Genomic DNA, 22,795 nt, shown 5'->3' with positions numbered 1-22,795 from the left:
TTTGGGGCTGCTCTGAGTAAATGACTCTGCTTCCTGCTTGCTCAAAGTTCCCCTGTAGTTCTGGTTGATCAAAGTGTTTTGTTCTGCCTGTGGCGTGATGATCTTTGTACTGCTGCCTGACTTCGATCAGAGCCCTCCCCGGCCAAAACATCAAGACAAAATCATGGCTGTTGGAGCATGTGTGACTGCCTGTATACTCACATTCTTACTTCCTAGGTTGCTGTCCCTCTGCATGGATGATATCATAGGTTTCTCTTAAGTGTTTGTCATGTTTCTTCTCTCTTCCTACTTCTCCCTCTCTCTTCTCGTTATCTCGCTTGCTTCCTGTCAGCCAGGGCTATGTGAAACCCCACAGCCGTGCTGAGCTTCTTGACAGCTCCTTCTCTGATCAAGCCCTCTGTACTGATGGCTCAATAGACACTTTCGCTGTAACAGCACGTGGTGGAGGAATCATTTATAACCTGAGAATGATGGGGTCTGGTTGCTGTTCAGGAGGGGCTTTGTTCAGTGGTTAAATGATGCAGGGTGATGGCTCTTAGGTCTGGTGGAGCTGGGTAGGGCTTTTGTTCAAGGTCAGTTCTGTGCATGTGCTTGCTTGGTATCTGTAATTTATGGTGGATGGCTGGGACTGAGGATGTGATATGGAACTAAGCCTGTTCATAGCCTTGATGTGTGCTTCAGACTGAATCTATGGAATACAGTGGGTATTCTGGGGGAGAAAAAGTAATATGTGCTGTGACCAAGCATGAGAAAAAGTAATACATGCTGTGACCAAGCCCTAAAATACTACTGCCCACAAGAGGAGACAGAAATTGAATTGTTCCTCAAGGTACAGTACAGAACTTGCATGTCAGTAGCCACAATATAAAACCAAAGTGCTATAGTAAGGTGTGAGATGCTTCTGCGTTTTATTCTCCTCTGAGTTATCCTGTTGGGTTTCAAAGGGAAGCTTACACATTCCACTAGCGAATGAAGGTTCTGGAAGTGGAGCTTGAATGCAGAGGATTTGGGAGCCTCTGGACAGAGTGGACTTGGCACGGGGAAGGGAGTTTAAGGGAATTAATCTTAACATCATGCTAGGATAGTCTTGTTCAGAGCAGAGAAGTGTAAAACTATGCTTGAGAGTGTTGGCAGGGGCAAGCAGTATGTTTAGGTGCATAAAGAAGTATCTTTAGGTGCATTAAGGAGTGCCTTTAGGTGCATTAAAGTGGTTTTTTTAGGCATTTAGGCTTAGCAAAGAGCTCTTGTGGAGTTTCAAAGGAAGGGAAATAGCTGGTGCTTGGGTAAGGCTGCCTGCTGGCGCGACCCGTCCTCTGCGCTCATTGTAACCCCATGCAACACAGAGCTTTCTTTTCATTTTTTCTTACTTCCTGCTTTACATCCACTCAGCTTTGATGATGTCATGGTTTTTCCATGTGGGAACAAGAGCTCGTCTGGGACTCCCCCCACCTCCTGCATCGGGGTGACCTGCGCTCATATGCAAATCAGGAAGAGCTGCAGCTCCTCAGAACTTTTCCATAACTATGCCAGGTTTAGAGACCTGTTTTGACTTGTTTCAAAAAAAACCCTTTAAAACAGCGTTTGAAATTTACATTCCCTGGTACAAAAGCAGGAGAGAGAAAATCCTGAACTAATGCAAATCAGTGCATTTATTGATAACAAAAGTAATTGCCGCTATAAATTACGTGAGATCCCGTATTTAACTGTGTAATCTCTGTAGGTTTACTGCAGGGTATCACTTTTGATACAGTAATATACAGTCTTAAGAATATATATTTAGGTATTTTTGTATAGATTTAATAAAGAATATGTATTTAGAATTGTAATTTAGTATTTTTCACTGCTATTCCTGCTCTTACTTTGGAAAAAGCAGCATCCAGATCTTACACCCTTCTCACAATAAGCTTTTTTCCCCGCTTCTCACACTGTGAGACCGCACAGTGGTAATCTTCATTGTGGAATAGTTTGATGTTAGAAATAACTCTTGTATTAACTATCATTAACTCTGTGAAGGTTTCATTAGTTGCTGAAATGCTGCCGCATGTGCTTCAGTTTTCAGAATCTGGGCATTCAGTGTGTGAAGAAGAAAGACCTGAAGGAATCAATCTCTCTACGGATCTCCAAGAAGATCAACCCTTTCAATGGTGAGTGGAAATCAGCTGGGTCACTGTGAGGCTGGTGGGGTTCTGCTTGTCCTGCCTTTGCTTTTGTGGTGCAGCTTTATCTTTTCCAGAATGGGGAGAAAACAGTCTTCCCTTCCTGTGTCCCTCCCAGACTTCCCGCATTGTCATAACATGGTGAATCTCTTTGGATGCTTGCTCTTCTCTTTATCCCCAGCAGCAATGGGATAGCAGCAGAAACCTTCCCTGGAAACTTCTACAAGTGTCTCAGGAATCAGATTTCCCCAGTTTAGGCAGCTGTGAGAATGAAAAGACTGAATTAGCATCGCTTGTGCAGCAACTTAAACCAGTCTAAATCTAGCCTGCCACCATCCCATCTCTTCTGTTGTTTGAACACTGACGTTTGTGACCCCTCAGGCAGGCACTTCAGGAGCTCATAGACTCCTCAAAGCTGCTCCTCAGAGCAAGGAGCTGGTAGGAGCACTCAGGAGCTCCATGGTAGTATTGGTCTTGAGCAAGTCTGAGGCAGATTGTGCTGCTACAGAGCCACACCGGTAAGGCTCTACCCACTGTAGCTGTACATGACGGCTGATCTGTGGGCTGCTCTCAACGAGTCACCCTGCTCTTCCCTCCATCCCTGCTCACACACTCCTACTACTTTCCTCACACCTTGCACAGAGCCTGTGAGGCTACACAGACTCAGCAACTTGCTCCAGTGGAAACCAGCTCGCAAAGAGTGGTTTCCCCTCAGATCAACTTGTTGAACCAATTCATCCCACAGCCTTAGAATTGCAAAGTTCAATGCAGAGGTGGGGTGGGGAGCACACAGGCACAACTGGGAGGAATTGGATGTAAAGCATAAATACCCCCAAACTATTAGCTAAGGCAGTCGTGTATTTGTCTAAGTGTGCAGGAACTTGAAGATCTTCCAAATGCTTTTTAATACTCACAGATGTGTTGCTGAATCCAGGCAAAACCCTTCTTAGAGAGTTGGGAGCTGGATTTCTGGCTTGCTTCAGAACACATGTCCCTGAATTGGGTCGAAAAGAAGCCTGGTGGAGTTATTACAGAGTGAGAAGTGTTATGGGTGTTTTCTTCATTGTAGAACAGCCTTTTGGAGTCAGGCTGATGGTACTGGTGGTTCGTCTAAACAATAATCCTTGTTTGGTATTGTATGCACAAAACAGCATCTGTAAAAACCCACTGTTACATGGGTTCAGTCATCGGCAGAACTAAAACAGTTGAAGTGTTTGAATCATGTTACCTTGACTCAGCTCTACCTTGATTTCAGACAGAAAAGGGGAATTCTTCTCTTCAGCCTTCCTGGTTTTCTTTTTCTCCATAAATAAAACACGCACTGACATTTTCTCTTGATGTCGTGCAGTGAACGAACGTGGTAAAATCCTTTTGTATACCTGTATTTCACCAAAGACACTTTAGCCACCACATAGCTCGCTCTGTTCCTAGCACTGCTGAGGGTAATAGTGAGGAAACACTTCACTACAGCCATCTGACAGGGGATTTTCACAGTGGTTGGCACATAGCTCCCAATGCACTCATCATTCTGGGGCTGTTACAGGCAGCAGGGCAGATCCAGGGCTGTTTCCCACCAGCAGTGGAGGAGACCACAGCCCTGCCCTGGCAGCAGGGAGAGCCTCTCATGAGTGACACACAGGGCAGCTCCCTGCTCTTGGCAGGGTTGTGCTGGGAAGGGGCCGCTGGCAATCCCCAGCCTATGGAATTGCCTTTCGGCATTGCTAACGTGTCAGTACAAAGCAGAGCTGCTTGGGAACAGCCTCCAGGGCAGTCCCACACAAAGTAGAGCCCAGAAAGGCCAAGGACCAAGGTCTAATAAAACAGGATTGGTGACAGGAACATAGGTGTACTTAATTGATCAGAGCAGGGTTTCATTAGCAGCAGTCACTCTAATGTTCACTGCTTGATAAGATTGAAAGCTTTACATACGGTTTTAGTTTGTTTTTTAAGGTCAGGAGAGTATCATTGCATTCTCCAGGCTGTGTTGTATTCATCCTGCATTGTGCTTTATTTGTGTGTCTTCAGAAAGGCATCTGGAGCCACATGTCAGAGTTAGGTGCATCCTCGAAGCAGTTCGCAAGTTGGTGTTACTCATTTCTTGTATAAGCATCATAAAAGGAATTTCATGGAGCTCAAAAGCAACCTTCGGGGTGTTTTGGTGTTGCTTGTCTTTGCTTTTTCCTTCCCACCTTCTAGAGCAAACAGTCCCTGTCCTGAGCCTCCTTTCAGGGCAGAGGTTCGGTGTTGACCCTATTAACAGATGCAGAATGCCTCCAGCCTGCCAGCATGGGTATTACTTGTCAGTGAGGGTTGAAGTAAGAGCAAGGTGTGGGTCCACAAAGTTGTGTTCCTTGTGAAAGGGGCTCTCATCTTCCAGGGAAGCCCAAGTGCCAAAGACAAGTGGGGTGCAAAGGGAGAGTGAGCCTTAACACAAATCTGGTGGTGTCATCCCTTCCATCCTACCCTTCCAGTATACAGTATGGACATGTACTGAGTAAGGGTCGTCATCAGCAACAGTAGGAAGTTGCTTGGTCACGATGTGTGGCCTTTAAGATCATGTTCTCCAGCAGTCTTGCCTATGCTGTTGACACAGCTGATGCCTACTTGTGAACCCCTGGGTGATCAGAAGTTGGTGTTTGCAAACCGTGCTGTGTCCCTTGCTGGAGCTGTCTGATCCGAGTCGTGCTGCAGCCGTACCTGTAAAGCTGTTCCACAGTGAATTCTCCATAAAAGCTGGTAGCTCTTGTCCCTTAAGTCCAGTGTCGGCTGTACAGAGTGTGTGCATTCAGTAGGATGCAAGTGGGATGACCTGGACCCAGGTTGACCCTCTGGGGTTAGCCTTGTTTGAGAAAGAGCTGCTGTTCCACACTATCACTGGGTGCGTTTATGATCTGTTGTGTTCACAAAGGGCATCCATATGTATCCATACATCTACCATCCATATATACATCCCTATATTTTTGTCCTTTAATAAGCTAACCAGTTCTAGACCTCTTGCTTGCTTCTCATTCCTGAGCACGCCATGGAGATGGTGCACAGTAACTAGGACTCCTTGTCATGATGACGATGATATAAATAGCATCGAAGGAGCAGAGTTACTCCTCCAGTGGAGCTGGTCCACGTCTGCTTTCTACGGTGTTTGTTTTCTTTTTAGTAGCTGTTGAGTTGTGCCCTATCCCCGTCTCCCCGTGCACTGTCTGATGTACAGCCAACTCCAATTAGAAGAGCCAGTTTTCAGTTAAGAGCTTTTGTGGGTGGGTGTGACTTGACAGAGAGACAACAATTGTCTTAATAACAACCCGAGTTAATTATCAATGAGGAAAAGCCCTGAACCTGTCCTTTAAATTTCGGGGGCAAACTGTTTTTAGCAGTGACAGAGGGCCAACCTTTTCCTAGGGAAACGGGTGGCTCCCAAGAGTTGGAGAAACTGCCAGATTTCAGGCATTGGATCAGGAGGGGGTAAATAACCCTGCCCACGGCAAGGGGTTGGAACTGGATGAGCTTTAAGGTCCCTTCCAACCCAACCCGTTGTAGGAGGTCGGCTTTCCCTGGAGCTCGGTGCCCGTTCCTGTGTCTGCGGCGCTGCTGACGAGCACCGCGCTCTGTTTCCAGCTGCCTCCGCAGCCCTTCCTTCGCCGCTTCCCCTTTCCGCCCGCCGGCGCCTGACCCACGGGGGCTTTGTGCTCGTCACCATCTCCACAACACCTCCAGCACCGCCTCCGCCGCGCTCAGCCCCACGCGCGCTTCCTGCGCTCACCACAGCAGCAGCAGCAGCAGCAGCAGCTTCCCTTGCTCCTAAAGCACCCCCTGTGCTCTGACAGCAGTTGCCCGCATCAGGGACGTTCACTGGGGCCACTCGTTCTATAGGGAATGGCTCAGATCATGGAATCAGCTGGGATGGGAAAGACCTTCAAGCTCATCAAGTCCAACCTTTACCCTGCACTGCCAAGGCCACCACTAACCCATGGCACTGAGGGGCTCGTCTACACCAGGGACGGTGACTGCAGCCCTGCCCTGGGCAGCCTGTTCCAATGCCTGAGCACCCTCTGGGGAAGGAATTGTTCCTCAGCTCCATCTAAACCTGCCCTGGTGCAGCTTGAGGCCGTTTCCTCTTGTCCCATCCCTTGTTCCTTGGGAGCAGAACCCAGCCCCTCCTGGCTCCATCCTCCTGTCAGGCAGGTGTTAGGGATGTTATGAGAAACCTTAAACTTCTGTCCTTAGACTAAACCAATTTGTAACCTCCCACCTAAATCCCCAAGCTGAAAATCTTGGGAAGAGTGAGTTGCTTTTGAAGAGGCACAGAACAAATCTGCTCGGAAAGCTGAACGTCCTGATCCTAACGTGACTCTACCTTTGGAAGAGCCCTTTGTCCTCTCGTTCCTCGTGCAAATGCTTCCTGCTGTTTGTGGTGAAAGGTGTGCATTAAGCTAAAGGACAGCCCCTTTTCAAATCGTTTAAGAATGAGAATTACCAAGTAGAGACACAAAAAACGCTGGCTTGTGGTGTTCTTACTATGAACAGGATCTACTGAGCGATGTGGTACGGATCTCTGGAGGCTGATGTATATATCTGCTTAAATCTGTCCCAGTTTTACCTTTTTCAGGTTGAATCTCAAACAGGAAAAGAGCCCAGATTCACAAAAACATTGTCTAGACAGAGCAAGGACGGAGCTTTGCAAGTGTTCATGTGTATTCCCAGTTCTTGGCCTTTACATGAGGCCGGGCCCTCCACTTTCCATTCGTTCCTTCCATAAAACAAGGGAATGTGTCCACAGCAGTTCAGGTATTTGTTGACTGCAGGTTAACATCTGGATTTCACTCATTTGCACCAATAACAAGGCTTTTGCTTTGTTTAAACCACTGAGCGCTGCTGACACGTGTTTATGGGTACAGGCAAAGGTTTCTCTTTCCTGCAGGATTAATTGCGACTTATCTCTTCATGGATCACAGAGGCATAAACCCGGCATGGGTGTATCAGGAGGAGGAACAGAGCCCTGCCATGGCCCTTCCCTCCCCTTGTTCCCAGCTTCTGCCTCTCAGCAAGTGCTGGTAGATGGTGTTTGTGCCTCTGTTTGTGTGGCTGAGCAGCTGGATGTGTCCGGTTGCTAAAGCCCGGGTTCAAAGAGGGCACCATATTCCACTTCTGATAGCGATGGACAAACAGCACACCAGGACATCTGCTCTTTCCTTTGTACTTTCATGATGGTAATTCACTCGGAAGCAGCACATGTAGCATTAAGCTGCCTGGTGAGGTCTTTTTCTGCTGTATGGAGTTCATCTGCAGGGGACACCAGTTGAATACTTGGGCTGTAGTGTGGATGGACGTAGGCTGGGGGGAGTAAACTGCACCCAAAATGTACCTCCCAAGCACCAAGAGGGACCGGACTGGTTGAACCTGGCACAGATCAGCACCACCAGTGCAAGAGTTTGTCAGTCCTTCCTTCCACTGCCTCTTGTCTGCTTCCACTGCTGTCTTTGGCCAAGACTGGCGATCATGGGAACCGACCAACCGAAAACACAAGGTTTTTCCTCTTTTCTGCTGGCAAGTTAGTTCAGAGCCAGGCCAGTTCCTTGGTCGGGTTCACCACATGAGAGCTGTGCCCAGCTCAGAGTAGTGCTGGAAATGGAAGGCTGGGCAGAGCTGGTCTTTTATGCAAAACCACTGGTATAGATTGAGTTCAACTGAGCTAGAGCTGTTGGAGTGGGTCCATGGGAGACTGTGAGGATGCTGCGAGGGCTGGAGCAGCTCTGCTCTGGAGCCAGGCTGAGAGAGCTGCCCTGGGTCAGCCTGGAGAAGAGAAGGCTCCTGAAGGGGAGACCTGAGAGCAGCTCCAGTGCCTAAAGGGGCTGCAGGAAACCTGGAGAGGGGCTTGGGACAAGGGCCTGTAGGGACAGGCCAAGGGGAATGGCTTGAACCTGCCCGAGGGGAGGCTGAGATTAGACATTAAGAAGTTCTTCACTATGAGAGTGGTGGGACAATGGCACAGGGTGCCCAGAGAAGCTGTGGCTGCCCCATCCCTGGCAGTGTTTAAGGCCAGGTTGGACACAGGGGCTTGGAGCAAGCTGCTCTAGTGGAAGGGGTCCCTGCCCGTGGCAGGGGGTTGGAGCTGGATGCGGTCCCTTCCACCCTAAACCATTCTGTGATCAGTTGGTATCAGGGCTGAGGGGGTATCTTTGTACTCCAGGAGCAAAACACTTGAGGCAAACCACGTCTGTGTCATCACTCAGATGAAACCCAGCTCCCAGCGTACCCCTAAATTAAAAACCATCATGTGCGTAAGAGCCAAGGCAGAGCACAGCTCACGGTGGTTATTAATGCTCTGTGCTCCTCAGAAATTTCCTTGGTGAAGCAGTGTTGTTGTCTGTGGGAGGGCATTCTCTTTGCTGGAGACGTGCCACGGCTCGTGTGTCCCCTCGCAGGTCACAAGATGTCCCTGTGCAGGGCAGATGAAGTTCACAGCCGAGCCCTCTGCGTGTGTGTGTGTGTGTCACAGCCCGTCGCTTGTGCTGGAAGTTTCCATGCAGGTTAAGTTTAGATGCTGCAGTGCCTCCAGCACCACCCACTGCAGAGGTCTCTGACCTCATTCTGCAGAAGCTGGGCGGAGGGTGAGGGATCTGCTGTTTAATCAGGTATGGTGTTATCAGCCAAAAAGCCCCAAACGCTTCATCACCTCTCTTTGGTGGTCACCATAAACTTTCACTTTCCCTGTAGCACCACCTCATGAGGAAACACTAATCCCCTGGTAGCATCACCAGATGAATGGTATCTCGTTGGCCTTTCTGATGGGGAAGATCATCGTGGGGCATCTCTGGACCGTAGTGACTGAAATCTCTGCAATGGGGACAACCCGAAGCCGGTGTGAGGTGCTCGCGTCGGAAGCAGTTCAGGATTATACATGGTTGGGTGGTTTCTTTTCCTGCTCGCACAGGGACTGTGGCAGTCTCTTCCCATGTTAACAGATAATGGATTAGAGAATTATTCCTATGGATTAGGGAATAATTTCAAAGGCGATCATTTCTTTAAGGTGGGGAATCAGTGTTTCTTTCAGCAGTTGTACACAGATTGATAAAGACAGGATTCAGTAGCTGTTGTAGCCCCTTTGAGGTGCAGACCAGCTAATACTGCCCAAGTTTGACTGTAACTCCAGCTATTGCTTTTGAAATCCTATTCCCAGAATCTTGGTGAGCAGGGCTGGTTTTCTGTTCCCATTGTGTTGGTGGTATTTCTGTGGCTGTTCTTTGGCCTCATGCCCCATATTTACATTAGAATTTAAATTCTTTGAAAATATCACTTTAATTTCTCTGTGTCTGAGTTGCTGGGTGTTACTTTTGAAAGCTCTCCATCCCCTTGTAAGAGGTGTGCTTGGAAACATCCCTTCATATCCTCCTGTTTGCATAGAGACCTCTGGAAAAGGCATTTCTGCCATGTTGAGGCTAGTTCTTTATTAGATGGGGCCATCCCAGGAGCAGACCCAGCTTGCTGGCTGGATTCCAGCTCTTTCGGTTGGATTCAGATGAAGCCAGTAAGGTGTGGTACCACACAGCGAGAAGCACTCAGAAGAGGAAGCTGAACCCTTGCCAAAGCCAGGGCACTTCTTCCTTTTATTCATGCGTTGTGTTTGAGCCCGTCTCTTACCATATCTGCTGCTCGCTTCACGTGTGGCACGTCACTGGTTTCAGTAGAGCTGGTTGAGTGGAGCTTGCACAGGGCGACGGAGCGGTGGTGACTCTTCTCCTCCTCCAGTAGTTACTGTTCCCAACCTCCTCGACAGGGTTTCTTCACTTTAATAAGTTCAGGTTAGTCAGGTTTAACCCTGTCTGCTGTGCTCCTGTGCAGAAGTTGGTGAAATCGCCCTGAATGCCACGAGCATCCTCCATCCAGCCATACTCCAGGCATTACTCAGTGTGTTTGTCTGCCCCGGTTTTGTTTGCTTTTAATAACCTGAAGGTGTAAGGCAGCAGCCGTTCAAGTGAGTGGCTGCTCTCAAACCGACTTCAGAGGGATCAGGATTAGATGTCTGTTAAAAATAACAACGGTGTGTTTTGCTTGGATGATTGTCCCATGTTTTGGAATTGATGAAAGCTTCGTGCGAACGCGGAATCCAGCCTGTTCTCTTCAGGCTGTCGTCACACGATGGGGTTGCAGCTGTCTTGTTCTCCTTTTCTGCCCTGTTGTGCTCTTCTCATCTGGTTAAAAATAGCCCAAGAGGAATCACTCTTCACTGAACGCTTCCTCTTTCAAACTACTGGTTTTTATAGTTGAAGATCATGTGTAAGCATGCAAAGCAGGAGCAGTGGTTTTGCTGTAACACAGTGAGCTGTGGACAGTGATCCTGTGGATCACGGTGTCCTGCCAGGGTTCTGGCAATAGGATTTAAAAAGCAGTGGCTGTGGTTAACTATGGGGTTCCTTATGGGAACCCCACAACTCTTCTATATCAGATGGTTAAACAGATTGATTGGGAATGGCAATAGGATAGGAAAGTATAGGATGTGATGTGATTTGAACAGAAGCATCACTGATTTTCTCCATGTCTGGTGTATTTTTGCAGTTAGAGAGTTCTCTTTAAGCTTTAGGTCTGCTGTTACTTGTGCTGCTTTAACACGAGAGACTTTGGTTGTGCAACTGCTTTCGATTCAGAATGCAAAGCCAGATGCAGATTTTGTGCTCGGCTTCTGTCCGCAGGGAGCTGACCTAGACAGAGGTGCTCCGTTTCATTTTGAAGAGGTTTGATGTTTGACCACTGCTTGGGCATTCTGGCTGGGTCCGTGTGGTTGCCAGTGGCTAATACAACATGGGAACGGAAGCCAGAGTGTCCATGGGAACCAATTGCCTCCCATGATCATCATAGACTGGTTTGGGTTGGAAGGGACCTTAAGGCTCATCCAGTTCCAATCCCTGCCACAGGCAGGGACACCTTCCATTAGGGCAGGTTGCTCCAAGCCCCATCCAACCTTGCCTTGAACACTGCCAGGGATGGGGCTCTGATATGGATTAGACCCAGCCGAGCTGATAGGAGCAAAGCAGTGTTTAGATCCTGACCAGCCCTTCCGCAAGGCATGGTCCAGGGAACACACTCATCTGTCTTTAATCTCTAAGTCGGGCTGGATCAGAGGTGGTTGTGCTGCTGAGGCTGCCAAATGTGTCTGTTCCAAACCTGTTTCCTGAGGATCCTCTTTTATTAAGCGAAAGGTGACTTGGTTTCTTTTTGCAGTAGAGGCCAGGAGAACCTGAGTTATTCAGAGCTGAAAATGGCAGTGGAAAGTGTTCTGGGCTCAGTGCCCTTAACGTTTCAGACTTTCAAAAGGTAAAAGGAAGAAATCCTTCAAGTGGGCACTGTGGAATCCCACTCGTGACAGGGGGGAGACCAAGCCTGTGATAAACGCTAAAGGTCAGAGCAGGGCAATGTAATCAGTACAGTGGGATCCCCATGCTTCTTATCACAGGCACATTTAATCTCCTCTTCTTGTAAGAGGTCTCTGAAAGGGCAGGGGAGGAGCGAGCTCGAGCGGTTGTCATCTGATGACTTGGCACACGTTTGCTTTAGGTAATTGCGGGGAGCATCTCGCTGTGCTTGAACTGGGAGAGGCGCTTGAAATGATTTTAGTTATCAGTGCTTCCACTTAAACGAAATTAAATCAGTTTCTCATCTTGCCAGCACTGAATATCAACGTCATAGTTTAATGTCAGACCTTAAGGAAAGCATCGTGTTCCAAGAGGATGCTTTTCCCAGAACGGAGCCAGGGGTACATGAAATGCTCGATACAACACGCCAGGTCCAGTGTCTTGAGATTAAAATTAAATGAAAGAGTGAACAAAATTGAAGTGCTGAGCTTGGGTTATGCATTACTGTGGTTTACACAGTATAGGTGAGGGAATGGATCCTTCCCAGCAAGGGTTTGCTTGTTGTATTAGCAAATTGCATCATAACGATGGCACTGATCACTCTTCTCAAAGGTACAGAAGGGACACAGATGTTGATGGTTCTGGGAGATGGTTTGTGTTGTTTCGGCTTCGTTCTTGCCCCAAGAACTGTCTTTCTGGTTATTTTTCCATCTCAATCTCAAAAGGAAAGCAATGATATTATTATTTGCTCTGCTGTGGTAAATTTTCACCTATGTCCTAGGGCTTCTTCATGGTGAAATATTTCTCTCTGGGAGCAGCATTCATTTGGTCAATTCTATCATGCACAAACAGGAGAGAAACATGTCCAGGGAATGCCTTTCAAACTATGGATACATGAAACTGGTCTGGCAGGCAAGGTGAGGAAGCCATAGGCAAGAAACAGCTGGAGAACTAGGACAGTTCAGCCTCGATTGATGAAGTGTTAAAGGCTTCTGGTTCTGTTCTATAGAAGGAGTTTATTCCTGCAGCCCCTGTAGAGCTAGCAGGGACTATGGGCACCTTTTGCCTGCCTTGGCAATGCCATCTCTTTCACTGGGGGGTTGTTAATGAATCACTGCAGGGTTTGGTGTCTAATCCTCAGCCTTGTCTCTCCTCCTGCTGCTCAGTGCCTGAAGAACAGCTCCACAACATCGACGAGTACGACCTCAACGTGGTCCGCCTCTGCTTCCAGGCTTTCCTCCCCGACGAACACGGCAACTACACCTTAGCTCTTCCGCCTTTGATTTCCAACCCCATCTATGACAACAGTAAGTACCAATCCAGCCGTACCTGGGTTTATCTTCCCCTCCTTTTTGTTGTTCTCTTTCACTTGGGATGGAAAATGCCAGCCCAGTTTCTGAGGTCTGTGCCGGTCCTCCTGGTCACTTCTGTGATTTGGCACTGCTGGATGCATGGTTTCCAGCACGTGGCAGGTCAGTGAGGAGCATGTGCTCAAAAGGTGATCCCAGTGTGAAGAGGAAGAATTGTCTATTGAAAAGAGGTGGTAGTGAGGTGATGGCTGCTGCAAGACTGATCTGCTGTCACAGGATGTCCTCTAAAGCCTGTTTGTACCCATGAGGAGTCTTGTCTTTGCCTTGTGAGGGCTCTGGAACAGGACTCGAGAGATTTATCCCAGTGGGAAACTGTCTCAAAGCTTTTATGTATTCCTTTTGTTGCTATTTCAGTGTAGAGTAGGGAACAGGGGAGTGTTTGATCATGCCCTGGGAGGGTGCAGAACTATGTGAAACACCCTTCTTGGCACAGTTTTACATTCCACAAAACTGGACTTGCATATAGAACCATGGAATCAACAAGGCTGGAAAAGAGCCTTAAGATCATCAAGTCCAACCGTTACCCCAGGACTGCGTTAGTCCAGATACTGCCTCAGGTCACTGCAGTCGAGGGTTTTAGCCCTCAGCATGTGCTGGACTTCTGTCCTGGAGCAGAACAGCAGAGGAACTTTTAATCCTCAAACTTCCTGGTGGTGGTTTCTGTTTCTGCAGCAGAAGTGTTTCCATGCTAAACACTTCAGGTCATTAATGCAGCAGAAGCTGCTGAATAAATGGATTTCTGCATTTCATAAGGTTACTGTTAGAATTGTGCTGATGTGGGCATGCATATCCACTATGATAATGTTAAATCCCAGAGTGGTTTGTGTTGGAAGGGACGTTAAAGCTCATCCAGTTCCAACCCCTGCCACGGGCAGGGACACCTTCCACTAGAGCAGGTTGCTCCAAGCCCCTGTGTCCAACCTGGCCTTGAACACTGCCAGGGATGGGGCAGCCACAGCTTCTCTGGGCACCCTGTGCCACCACTCTCATAGTGAAGAACTTCTTAGTGTCTAACCTCAGTCTCCCCTGTGTCAGGTTAAAGCCATTCCCCCTTGTCCTGTCCCTACAGGCCCTTGTGAAAACAGGAACAGGAACTCAGGTGGGTTTCAGAGTCTCTTCTGGAAGCTGGAGCCCTGTGCACTGTGTTAGTGAGAGCCTTTGTAGGACTGACAGGGGTTGAGATAAAACTGATGCACAAGGTTAGCAGCTCGGTCTCAGCTGCCATTTAGAAATGTGCCAGATCATGATTACTCACCAACATTGCTTGACGTCAGTGCTTGCTGAGCTGCTGCAGTGACGGGTAGCTGCGTGGTGGGGAAGCTTGGCTTTTCAGTGGGGGTGTGCGTGGGCAGCCCCTGTCACGCTCCATGTATGTAAAGCCCTCTGCGTAGCGTAGCAGTGGTGTACATAAAGCTGCATAACTGCAACCACAAGCCATACAAATCACACTGCTCGTGCCTGGAGCAGTTTCAGATCTGAGTTGCTTTTATAAATGCTCCCTTTTAAGCCTGCTCTGTTGTACGGAGCTGGGTACGGTCAGATTATGGCTTTAGATAACAGGCACGACGACGGTACGAGGGGCTTGCAAGTCCGAGGTGGTTAAATCTCGAGCTTCTGCTGATGTGGTCACATTGGGAGCAAAAAGGTGTTCAGAGCTGGTCTGGAAATCAGCTCGCACACTTTAGTGTTCTCTTCACTTTCTAATGCTCTGGGGTCTCAACCTGCTTTGGATAACAGAGATAGACAAGAATAATGCAAACAGAGAGGCAACCACGTGAGCAGAGGCAGCACGTGTTATCATTCCAGGCAGCTTGGTTTCAGTTGCTGATGGTATTAACTGGCTTTGAACAGAAACTTGCCAAGTTGTGTCTTTTAGCACACTAAAATCTCTTGGGCGGTCAGACGAAGCAGTTGATTGTTTCTAAGGAATGGGTTATGGAGAACACGTTGCTGTGCCCGGGTCAAAGCGATGTAATTTTTGGTGAGAAGCTCATTTTATAGGGATTTGCTACCAGGGACTTGGTTTTGGGGAGCAAGGAGCAGGAATTGGGTGGGAGTTGATGTGATGGTGAGGTGAGGGTGTGCTCAGGGGATGGGAAGCAACAGAGCCCGTGGTGAACATCTCCCTTTGAGGCTGGTGCTGAACTCCCAGCACCAGGGCTAACAGCAGGGGATGTCACATCCACATCTACTGGCATTCGCATCTCTTTCCTTTATCTTCCCTTCTGAATTCTTTGTCTAAACACAAAACAACAACCTCCAGCCTAGAAAGGCTTCCCCAAAACCTGTCGAAAGGCCATCGAGTGCCATTCAAGCCTACGGAAGTGAAACAAAGGTAAAATTAGGCTTCTCCTTGTAAGTCTTAATTTACCCTTCCCTTGAAAATGCAGTGACGCTGTCACTCATATGACCCCGTGCTGTTTCTGGCCTTGTTTTGTTTCCCCTCCCTTCAGAGTTTCCGATTCATTCAGCAAATGGTGTGTGTCATGTAGTAAATGAGGCTGGAGCCCCCGCTTCTCCTAATGATAATATTAGTAATAGCTGCAGATAGCAACTGCGTAACTGGGGCCTGGCTGACGTTACCATGAAGCTCTGTTTTAAGCGTGTTCGGTGGTGTTCTACGGTGCCATGATAGATTGGGCAGGAATCGACTCAAACCGAGTGTCTAAAGTAGATGGTTTTGGGGTTTTTTTGGAGGGTGACACCGTGAGCTTTGGTTTTGTGTTTGATCTCTGTGCCTGGAACAGGGAGCTCATGGTTCCTGTAGCAGTAGAAGGATTGGTTGGGTGGCAAAGTGGCACCAGCCAGATCCTCACAGGCACTTTAAATACGTTTGGAGTTGATGTCTTGGATGTAAGATGAGAGAACATCACAGCACACTGTAGTGTTGTTCTGTTGGGATCGGAGGTGGGAAGAGGGTGTAGGAAACTACCGATGTGGTCACATATCACTACTGATACAGAATCATAGAATCACAGACTGGTTTGGGTTGGAAAGGACCTTAAGATCATCCAGTTCCAACCCCCTGCCATGGGCAGGGATGACTCACACTAAACCATGTCACCCAAGGCTCTGTCCAATCTGGCCTTGAACACCTCCAGGGATGGAGCATTTACCTTCATCACATATCACGGCTAATATGATCATCAGTTACTTTGTATGTTAAATGAAAACAGGGTCTTAAGATTGGTGTGTGCTCATGTACTTCATAGTATCGACACAGCATATAGGCACAGGGGGTGAACTTGAGATCCTAGAGAGTTCTTCCATTCTGGCTTGTTACTTCTGGATCTATGGTGACATTAGTGCCCTCGTAAATCAATTGTAACATAGCCCACAAAGCTCCTTGGGGCCCATGGAGCTCCAACGGGACTGTTCTTTCTTGCAGTCATCTCCTGTCCATATTTACCCTGCAAGAAAGCTGCTGCTGAACAGGGCCAGATGCCATCAGGCAGTGCTCATCTCTGTCCCACATGGGTTGTCCATATCCGTTGGGTTGTTTGGTGCAAGTACGATGGTACCAGAGACTGTGCATGGGGCAGCTCTCCATCCTCTCCATCCTCAGCTATCAGGAGCACTGTCCATGTACAGCACAAGCTGGAGTGTTTTGGGGTAAAACCTTCTACCCTGAGTAAATGCATGAAAATTGGGTTCATAGACCTGTTCTCAAACACCTTGAGAGAGTAGTGGCTTGATGGCCAAGTACATCTGTGAATAAAACTACAACCAGATACACAGAGAGGGGGGGTTTCTTGACTTGGTAGCCCAGAAAAGTATGACTGTAACAAGTCATTGGTCACTCTAAGATCTGCTTTGAGTGCTCCAGCTTGAACGGCAGCAGCACCAAGCAGAACCACGTCATTCAGGGAAGCATTCTGAGACTGCTGTAGAGTAGTTTAGGAGCCAGTGGCACAGAGATGAGAGGCTGAGCACTGTAGGGTCACAGAACATGAAGCCCTGCTTCTGCATTCCCTGTATGGAGCACGTGTTCCCTGTGGGTTTCGGGGTGTCACACTCTGCAGTTCCTGCCTTCCCTTTTTACACCTGAACTCCCAGCACCTCATCTTCAACAGTGACCAAGTTACTGTAATTCTTCACCATCAAATTTGCCTGTTTGTTTCCAGGAGCTCCCAACACGGCAGAACTGAGGATTTGTCGGGTGAACAAGAACTGTGGAAGCGTAAAAGGAGGAGATGAGATATTTCTGCTGTGTGACAAAGTTCAGAAGGGTAATCCTGACGAGGTTCTTCCTTTCCCTTTGTCCCACATGGCTGGTTACCACTTTCTAGCTGGGGAACTGAAGCCCTTCAGCACACTCTCGGTTGGGTGGTTTGGTTTCATAACGTAGTTTTCACGTTCAAAGGCACCTCAGTGCCTTTAAAGTCATTTGCTTTGCATCCGAATTCCGAGTCAGACTCCGTTCTGTGTTCCCCTTCTCCCCTTTCTCCTGTGCAAGTTTTCAGTTCTTCACCTTATCAAGCATCTTCTGTTTCTAATGGACCAGATGATATCGAAGTCAGATTCGTCTTGGACAACTGGGAGGCCAAAGGTTCCTTCTCCCAAGCTGACGTTCACCGTCAGGTAGCGATTGTGTTCCGAACGCCGCCGTTCCTCAGGGACATCACTGAGCCCGTCACGGTGAAGATGCAGCTGAGGAGGCCGTCAGACCAGGAAGTCAGTGAACCCATGGATTTCAGATACCTACCAGATGAGAAGGGTATGGCTCCAATTAGCTGACATTCTGAAAAGCCATTAGCAGTGCAGACCTTGTGTTGATTGTAAGCTTAATTAGTGAAGATACTACGATCCTGCTTCTACAAAGCAGGTTTGGGGGTTTTAGAATTAAGAGTAGCCAATTTGTTTCCTCTTTCAATGAAAGTATCAAGAATCATAGAATCATAGAATGGTTTGGGTTGGAAAGGACCTTAAGATCACCCAGTTCCACCCCCCTGCCGTGGGCAGGGACGTCTCACACTAAATCTTGTCACCCAGGACTCCATCCAGCCTGGCTTTGAACCCACAAGTATATCCAGGTCCCTGTGCAAAAGCAATCCCAAGAGTGGGTTTGCCTTTACCTGAAGCAGTTTCTTGGTTCATTAATGCTGTCATGTCTGAAATATATATCTTTAAATAAATCTTACTACAGTGAGGTGCCACTAATAGGTTATCAAAGAGGAACGTAACCCTTTTCCCTCCCTTTCTCTGTAGATCCGTATGGCAACAAAGCAAAGAGGCAGAGATCAACGCTGGCTTTGCAAAAGCTGATCAAGGACTGTGGTAAGGAAAATATTGGGGTTTTCTTTGGTTGAGTGAACTGACATCGAGATGGAGTTACTTTATGTAAAAGCAAATGTCCAGTGTTGACTCAGTGCTTTCTTCCATCGCAGGATCAAGTGTGACAGAGAGGCCCAAAGTCACTCCGTTCCCTGGTGTCCCTCCTGAAGGGAAGATGATTAAGAAAGGTAGGGTTTTGCTTTGGAATTGATCATGTCCAATGGTTGTGGGGAAGGGTTGGAGCATTTTTAGGGGATGCACTGAAGTTCCCTAGACAGTTTCTGTCTCTTACTCCCTTCTCCAGATGCTTCTCAAAGCCTCAGCCATGCTGCAGCTTCCCCTTTGCACAGGAGAGGGCTACACCACCTTCATCTTGAAGTTCAGCCTTAGTTTAGATAATGACCCATTCTCTATGTTCCACCTTTCAAACACTCAGTCATAGAATCACAGAATCAGCTGGGTTGGAAAAGACCTTTAAGCTCATGCAGTCCAACCTCTACCCCAGCACTGCCGAGGCCACCACTAACCCATGGCACTGAGGCCTCGTCTCCATGGTGTGTGAGCACTTGCAGGGACGGTGACTGCAGCCCTGCCCTGGGCAGCCTGTTCCAATGCCTGAGCACCCTCTGGGGCAGGAATTGTTCCTCAGCTCCATCTAAACCTGCCCTGGTGCAGCTTGAGGCCGTTTCCTCTTGTCCCATCCCTTGTTCCTTGGGAGCAGAGCCCAGCGCCTCCTGGCTCCATCCTCCTGTCAGGCAGTTGTAGGGAGCCATCAGGTCCCCCCTGAGCCTTCTCTTCTCCACACTGAACCCCCCAGGTCCCTCAGCCGTTCCCCATCACACTTGTGCTCCAGGCCCTGCACCAGCTCCATTGCCCTTTTCTGGCCCCCTTCCAGTACCTCAGTGTCTCTCTTGCAATGAGGGGCGCAGAACAGTTGCTGGCCTTCCCTCCTCTATGTTTTAAATTCTGATATTCTCTTGAGGATTTCTTCCTTTAAGACACGGGTACTTTAGACTATGCAAAATAAACCCATCAGTTCCTAATTGTAGCTGTCACGTTCAGTGGTTGCAGTGGGGGGGGTGAGATGGGTTGCTGTTTTAGACCTCTTCTCTGCCTTCTCTTTCTCTCCAGAAGCCTGGGGTCCACCCTGTAGAGCAGTTAAGCTAGTATAGGCTGTACAGTCTTACTAAGACAGCACTGGGTTTGCTTTTTACCACTTGTAATTTAAAAACCCATAAAAAGTGGCATTAAAACTCTGTCACATCTTTCCTTTCCGTAGAACCAAACATGTTTTCCTCCTCACTGGTGATGCCAGGGTTGGGAGCCTTGGACAACTCCAGTCAGATCTACCCTGTGCGCAACCAGATGCCCCATGCACTGGCGCAGTTGGGGCCAGGGAAGCAGGACACGCTGTCCTCATGCTGGCCACTGTGCAGCACCCTGAATGCAGGCAGCAGCCTGCTCGGGGCACACACACAGAACAGCTTTGGGGCAGACATGTCCCAGCCTGGTGCTCAGGGCAGCAGCTCCCTCCCAGCTTTCCACAGCACTCTGACCTGGCCTGATGAGAAGGATTCGGGCTTCTACCGGAATATCAGCAGCACGAACGGGCTGGGAGCGGTGTCGGTGTCCGGGGCAGACATGCAGAGTGTGTCCAGTAACAGCGTCGCGCACGCAGCTCATCCCTCCAGCATCTCCACCGCCCCCATTGTCAGCATGGAGACCGACGACATGACCTGCACCAATATGAACTTTGATAAGTACAACCCCGTGCTGAACACGAGCAGCCCCAGGCAGCAGCTGCACGCAGTGCCTCCAGCCTGCCCATCGGGAGCAGCCCCGGGCAGCATGCCCTTCAACCCGCAGCCTAACTTAGCTGACCCGGCGCTTTACAGCTTTATAGACCATGAAGTTTTGAGCGAATCAAGACTCTCCAGCAACCCCATCCCAAACCCGCAGAGCAGCACTGCAGATAACCAGTACTATGACACCGATGGTGTCCACGCTAACGAGTTCTATCCGTCTTTCCAATTTGATAGCATATTACAGAACTTTAACCATTGAACGGGTACATAGACGCCTAGCTGTGAGAAGAAGAGTAACTTACCCTTCTGGAGGCCCTGCTTTCTCTTTCAGAAGGTTGCTCTGCAAGTTTCATGATATATAAATCACAGCCCAAAGAGCAGTGCCCATAAAAGAAAGAGAGGTGGGGGGACAGTATGGGGTTCTGTACCTTAAAAATACCTTGTATACCTACTTTTACACTGTTGGAAAAGGAAACCGTTAACACTTAAATCTTCCTGACCTTTGGGAACTGCAAAAGCTGGTGTCTTCAGAAGGGTTTTCAAACGCTTCACAGGGTTCAAATTGGTTGAAAAAGAACAATTTTATTTTTGCTAGGAAAATTGGATTTAAGTTTTATTAGGACAGAAACTAAGGGAAGAAAAACCCTGCACATGGGCACTGCAGTTCAGACTCACCTAACCCTGTTCAAGTTGGACTCAACTTGAAAGGTTTAGGTTTCTTACTCTCGTCCGTGCAAAATAGTCTTCTAACCATCATCATGCATTCATATATATCTTCTTTTTTTACGGTCTCACCACAATCCATTTGCTTTGAAGGCAAATTTACTCTTAAAATCTTTTTAATGACTATGTCATTGTTAGATGTATTTTTAACAGACCGGAAGGTTTGAGTTTTTTAAAGAGTCCAGCTCTGTTGTAAATGAATCACTGCACAAAAGAACGAACAGCAAGTGAGGACTTCTCTGCACTTCTTCCCAAGTGCACTGTTTTAAACGACAAACCCCATTGCTTTAGGAATGGAGCACGCTGGTATTTCTCTGGAAGTTTTTTTGTGCACATTGTCATTTTGAACTGGGGAAATCTGTTGAGCTGAAGCATCTACCTGTTCTTTCCTCAGGTATCGTGGCAGTTTCCTGCTATGCAAGTGACTGCCTAAAAAGAAGGCTCAGATCCTGCCTCCCCACCACAAGACAGCTTTTGGGGCAGAGCTGGAGGCAGTCCTAGGAACAACTCGCAGCCATTGCAGTCTGCGCTAAGTACAAACACTCCTCTATGCTGTGCATCAGAAACCAGAACTTACTGCCTTCCACATGATTCCCAGTCTTCCTTCTTAGCCTGAGTTGTGAGATGTTCAGTGGCAGCTCACATGGATGTAAATGGCTAGGTTAAGACACTCTGCATCATAGGGCTTTGCTGGTTCATTATTAATACTATTATTATTTTTTAAGCATCACTGCAGCAAGAAATACTTGAGTATTTCTTAATTTATACAGCTGTTTGGTATGGCAATTAAGGCTTAAGAATCTCACTGTTACTGTTTGGCAATGTAAAACCGCACCATGGGAAGAGGCAATAAAAAAAGCACACTGATATATAAAAAAAACCCCAAACCACAATCCCAAATCACACAACTATTGAGGTGAGTAGTTGTACACAAGGCAGAAAGAACACCAAAAAGTCCCCGTGGTTTATAGAAAAGCAGTGACTCCTTAACTGCAGGAATTCATTGCACTCAAAGCAACAAGGTGCTGCCTCTGGAATGCATTACACCAATTCCATGGGTTTGATGGAATATGCTCCTTAGACAACATGTATGATAGATGAAGTTTGGAAAACTGCTTCCCTTAACTCCAGGCACACGACACAAGGAATTCACTTTCTGTTTTAAAGCCATTTTTCCTCCCCTCTGCATAGCTCCTCTGCAGTCCTAAGTAATAGAAAGACCAAAGAAATACAAAGAAAGCTCAGAATGTGTTTATTCAGTTCTTTTTTATTGTTCTTTGAAGTTCTCAATTTGAAGTATATTAAATGTAAACATTTTCCTCACTTCATAGGAAGCTCTTCATGTTACAGTTTGGTTTTACTGTATCATCATTAAAGATTTTCAAAGTTCTGTTTTCCTTTGTAAACGGGTCAGTTTGGTAATTAAAAAACTGGTTGTACCAAGCGCTCTGCTTCTGCAACCTCAGATGCGTGACATCCCTCCCCACAGGAGAAATGGGAGAAGGTAGGTTATCAGTTGCCTTCTAGAGGATTTTCTGCTCATGGGTACTACTGGCCACGACAAAACCTTAAGCAGTGTGTGCAGGAAGGGGTCATCTCGCATTTCCTGTGGCACAGCAATTGACTTCTTAGTCAAAGCAGAGAGGACAAATGCTTCCATGCTCAGCTAGAGCTGGTACAACATACAACAGCTTTATTCCGAGTCCTTCCAGTGTGAAGAAGGATGGTGCTAAAGGAAAAAGGACCTAAAATTTTCCACTATTTTTCATGTAACACTTTTTCATCTCACACACACGTAATGAACAGGTTTTCCTTCTCACAAAACATCCTATTTGAGTACTTGCAAGTAGGTATTTTACACTGAAGTTGTACAAAGTACAACATTTGGCTTTAAACTCAAAGAGGCGAGACTGAGATGAGACATTAGGCAGAAGTTCTTCCCTGTGAGGGTGCTGAGGCGCTGGCACAGGGTGCCCAGAGAAGCTGTGGCTGCCCCATCCCTGGCAGTGTTCAAGGGCTGGAGCAACCTGGCCTAGTGGAAGGTGTCCCTGTCCGTGGCAGGGGCTTGGAACTGGATGAGCTTTAAAGTCCTTTCCAACCCAAAGCGTTCTATGATTCTATAA

At 47.8% G+C, this 22,795-nt stretch overlaps 1 protein-coding gene across 4 annotated transcripts in view; it reads left to right on the top strand.

The window, feature by feature from the left end:
* REL (REL proto-oncogene, NF-kB subunit) overlaps nt 1-22,116 on the top strand; it is a 46,417-nt gene extending 24,301 nt beyond the window's left edge. For 3 of the 4 annotated variants that reach the window (XM_061461619.1, XM_061461620.1, XM_061461618.1), the window contains 7 exons: nt 2,053-2,144; nt 12,667-12,807; nt 16,995-17,099; nt 17,375-17,587; nt 18,079-18,147; nt 18,258-18,332; nt 19,424-22,116. In XM_061461619.1, the coding sequence (XP_061317603.1) occupies nt 2,053-2,144; nt 12,667-12,807; nt 16,995-17,099; nt 17,375-17,587; nt 18,079-18,147; nt 18,258-18,332; nt 19,424-20,208 (1,480 nt within the window). In that variant the 3' untranslated portion in view covers nt 20,209-22,116. The remainder of the gene's footprint in view (nt 1-2,052; nt 2,145-12,666; nt 12,808-16,994; nt 17,100-17,374; nt 17,588-18,078; nt 18,148-18,257; nt 18,333-19,423) is intronic. The other variant, XM_061461621.1, reaches the window with a different exon arrangement.
* Nucleotides 22,117-22,795: the final 679 nt, after the last annotated feature.

Source organism: Pezoporus flaviventris, unplaced genomic scaffold, assembly GCF_033815535.1.
Source record: "Pezoporus flaviventris isolate CSIRO_AGI_PZ_B2104156 unplaced genomic scaffold, CSIRO_AGI_Pfla_v1 ptg000031l, whole genome shotgun sequence".
NCBI lineage: Eukaryota > Metazoa > Chordata > Aves > Psittaciformes > Psittacidae > Pezoporus > Pezoporus flaviventris.
Note: the sequence above shows the minus strand (reverse complement) of the source record. Positions and strands in the feature narration are given on the sequence as shown.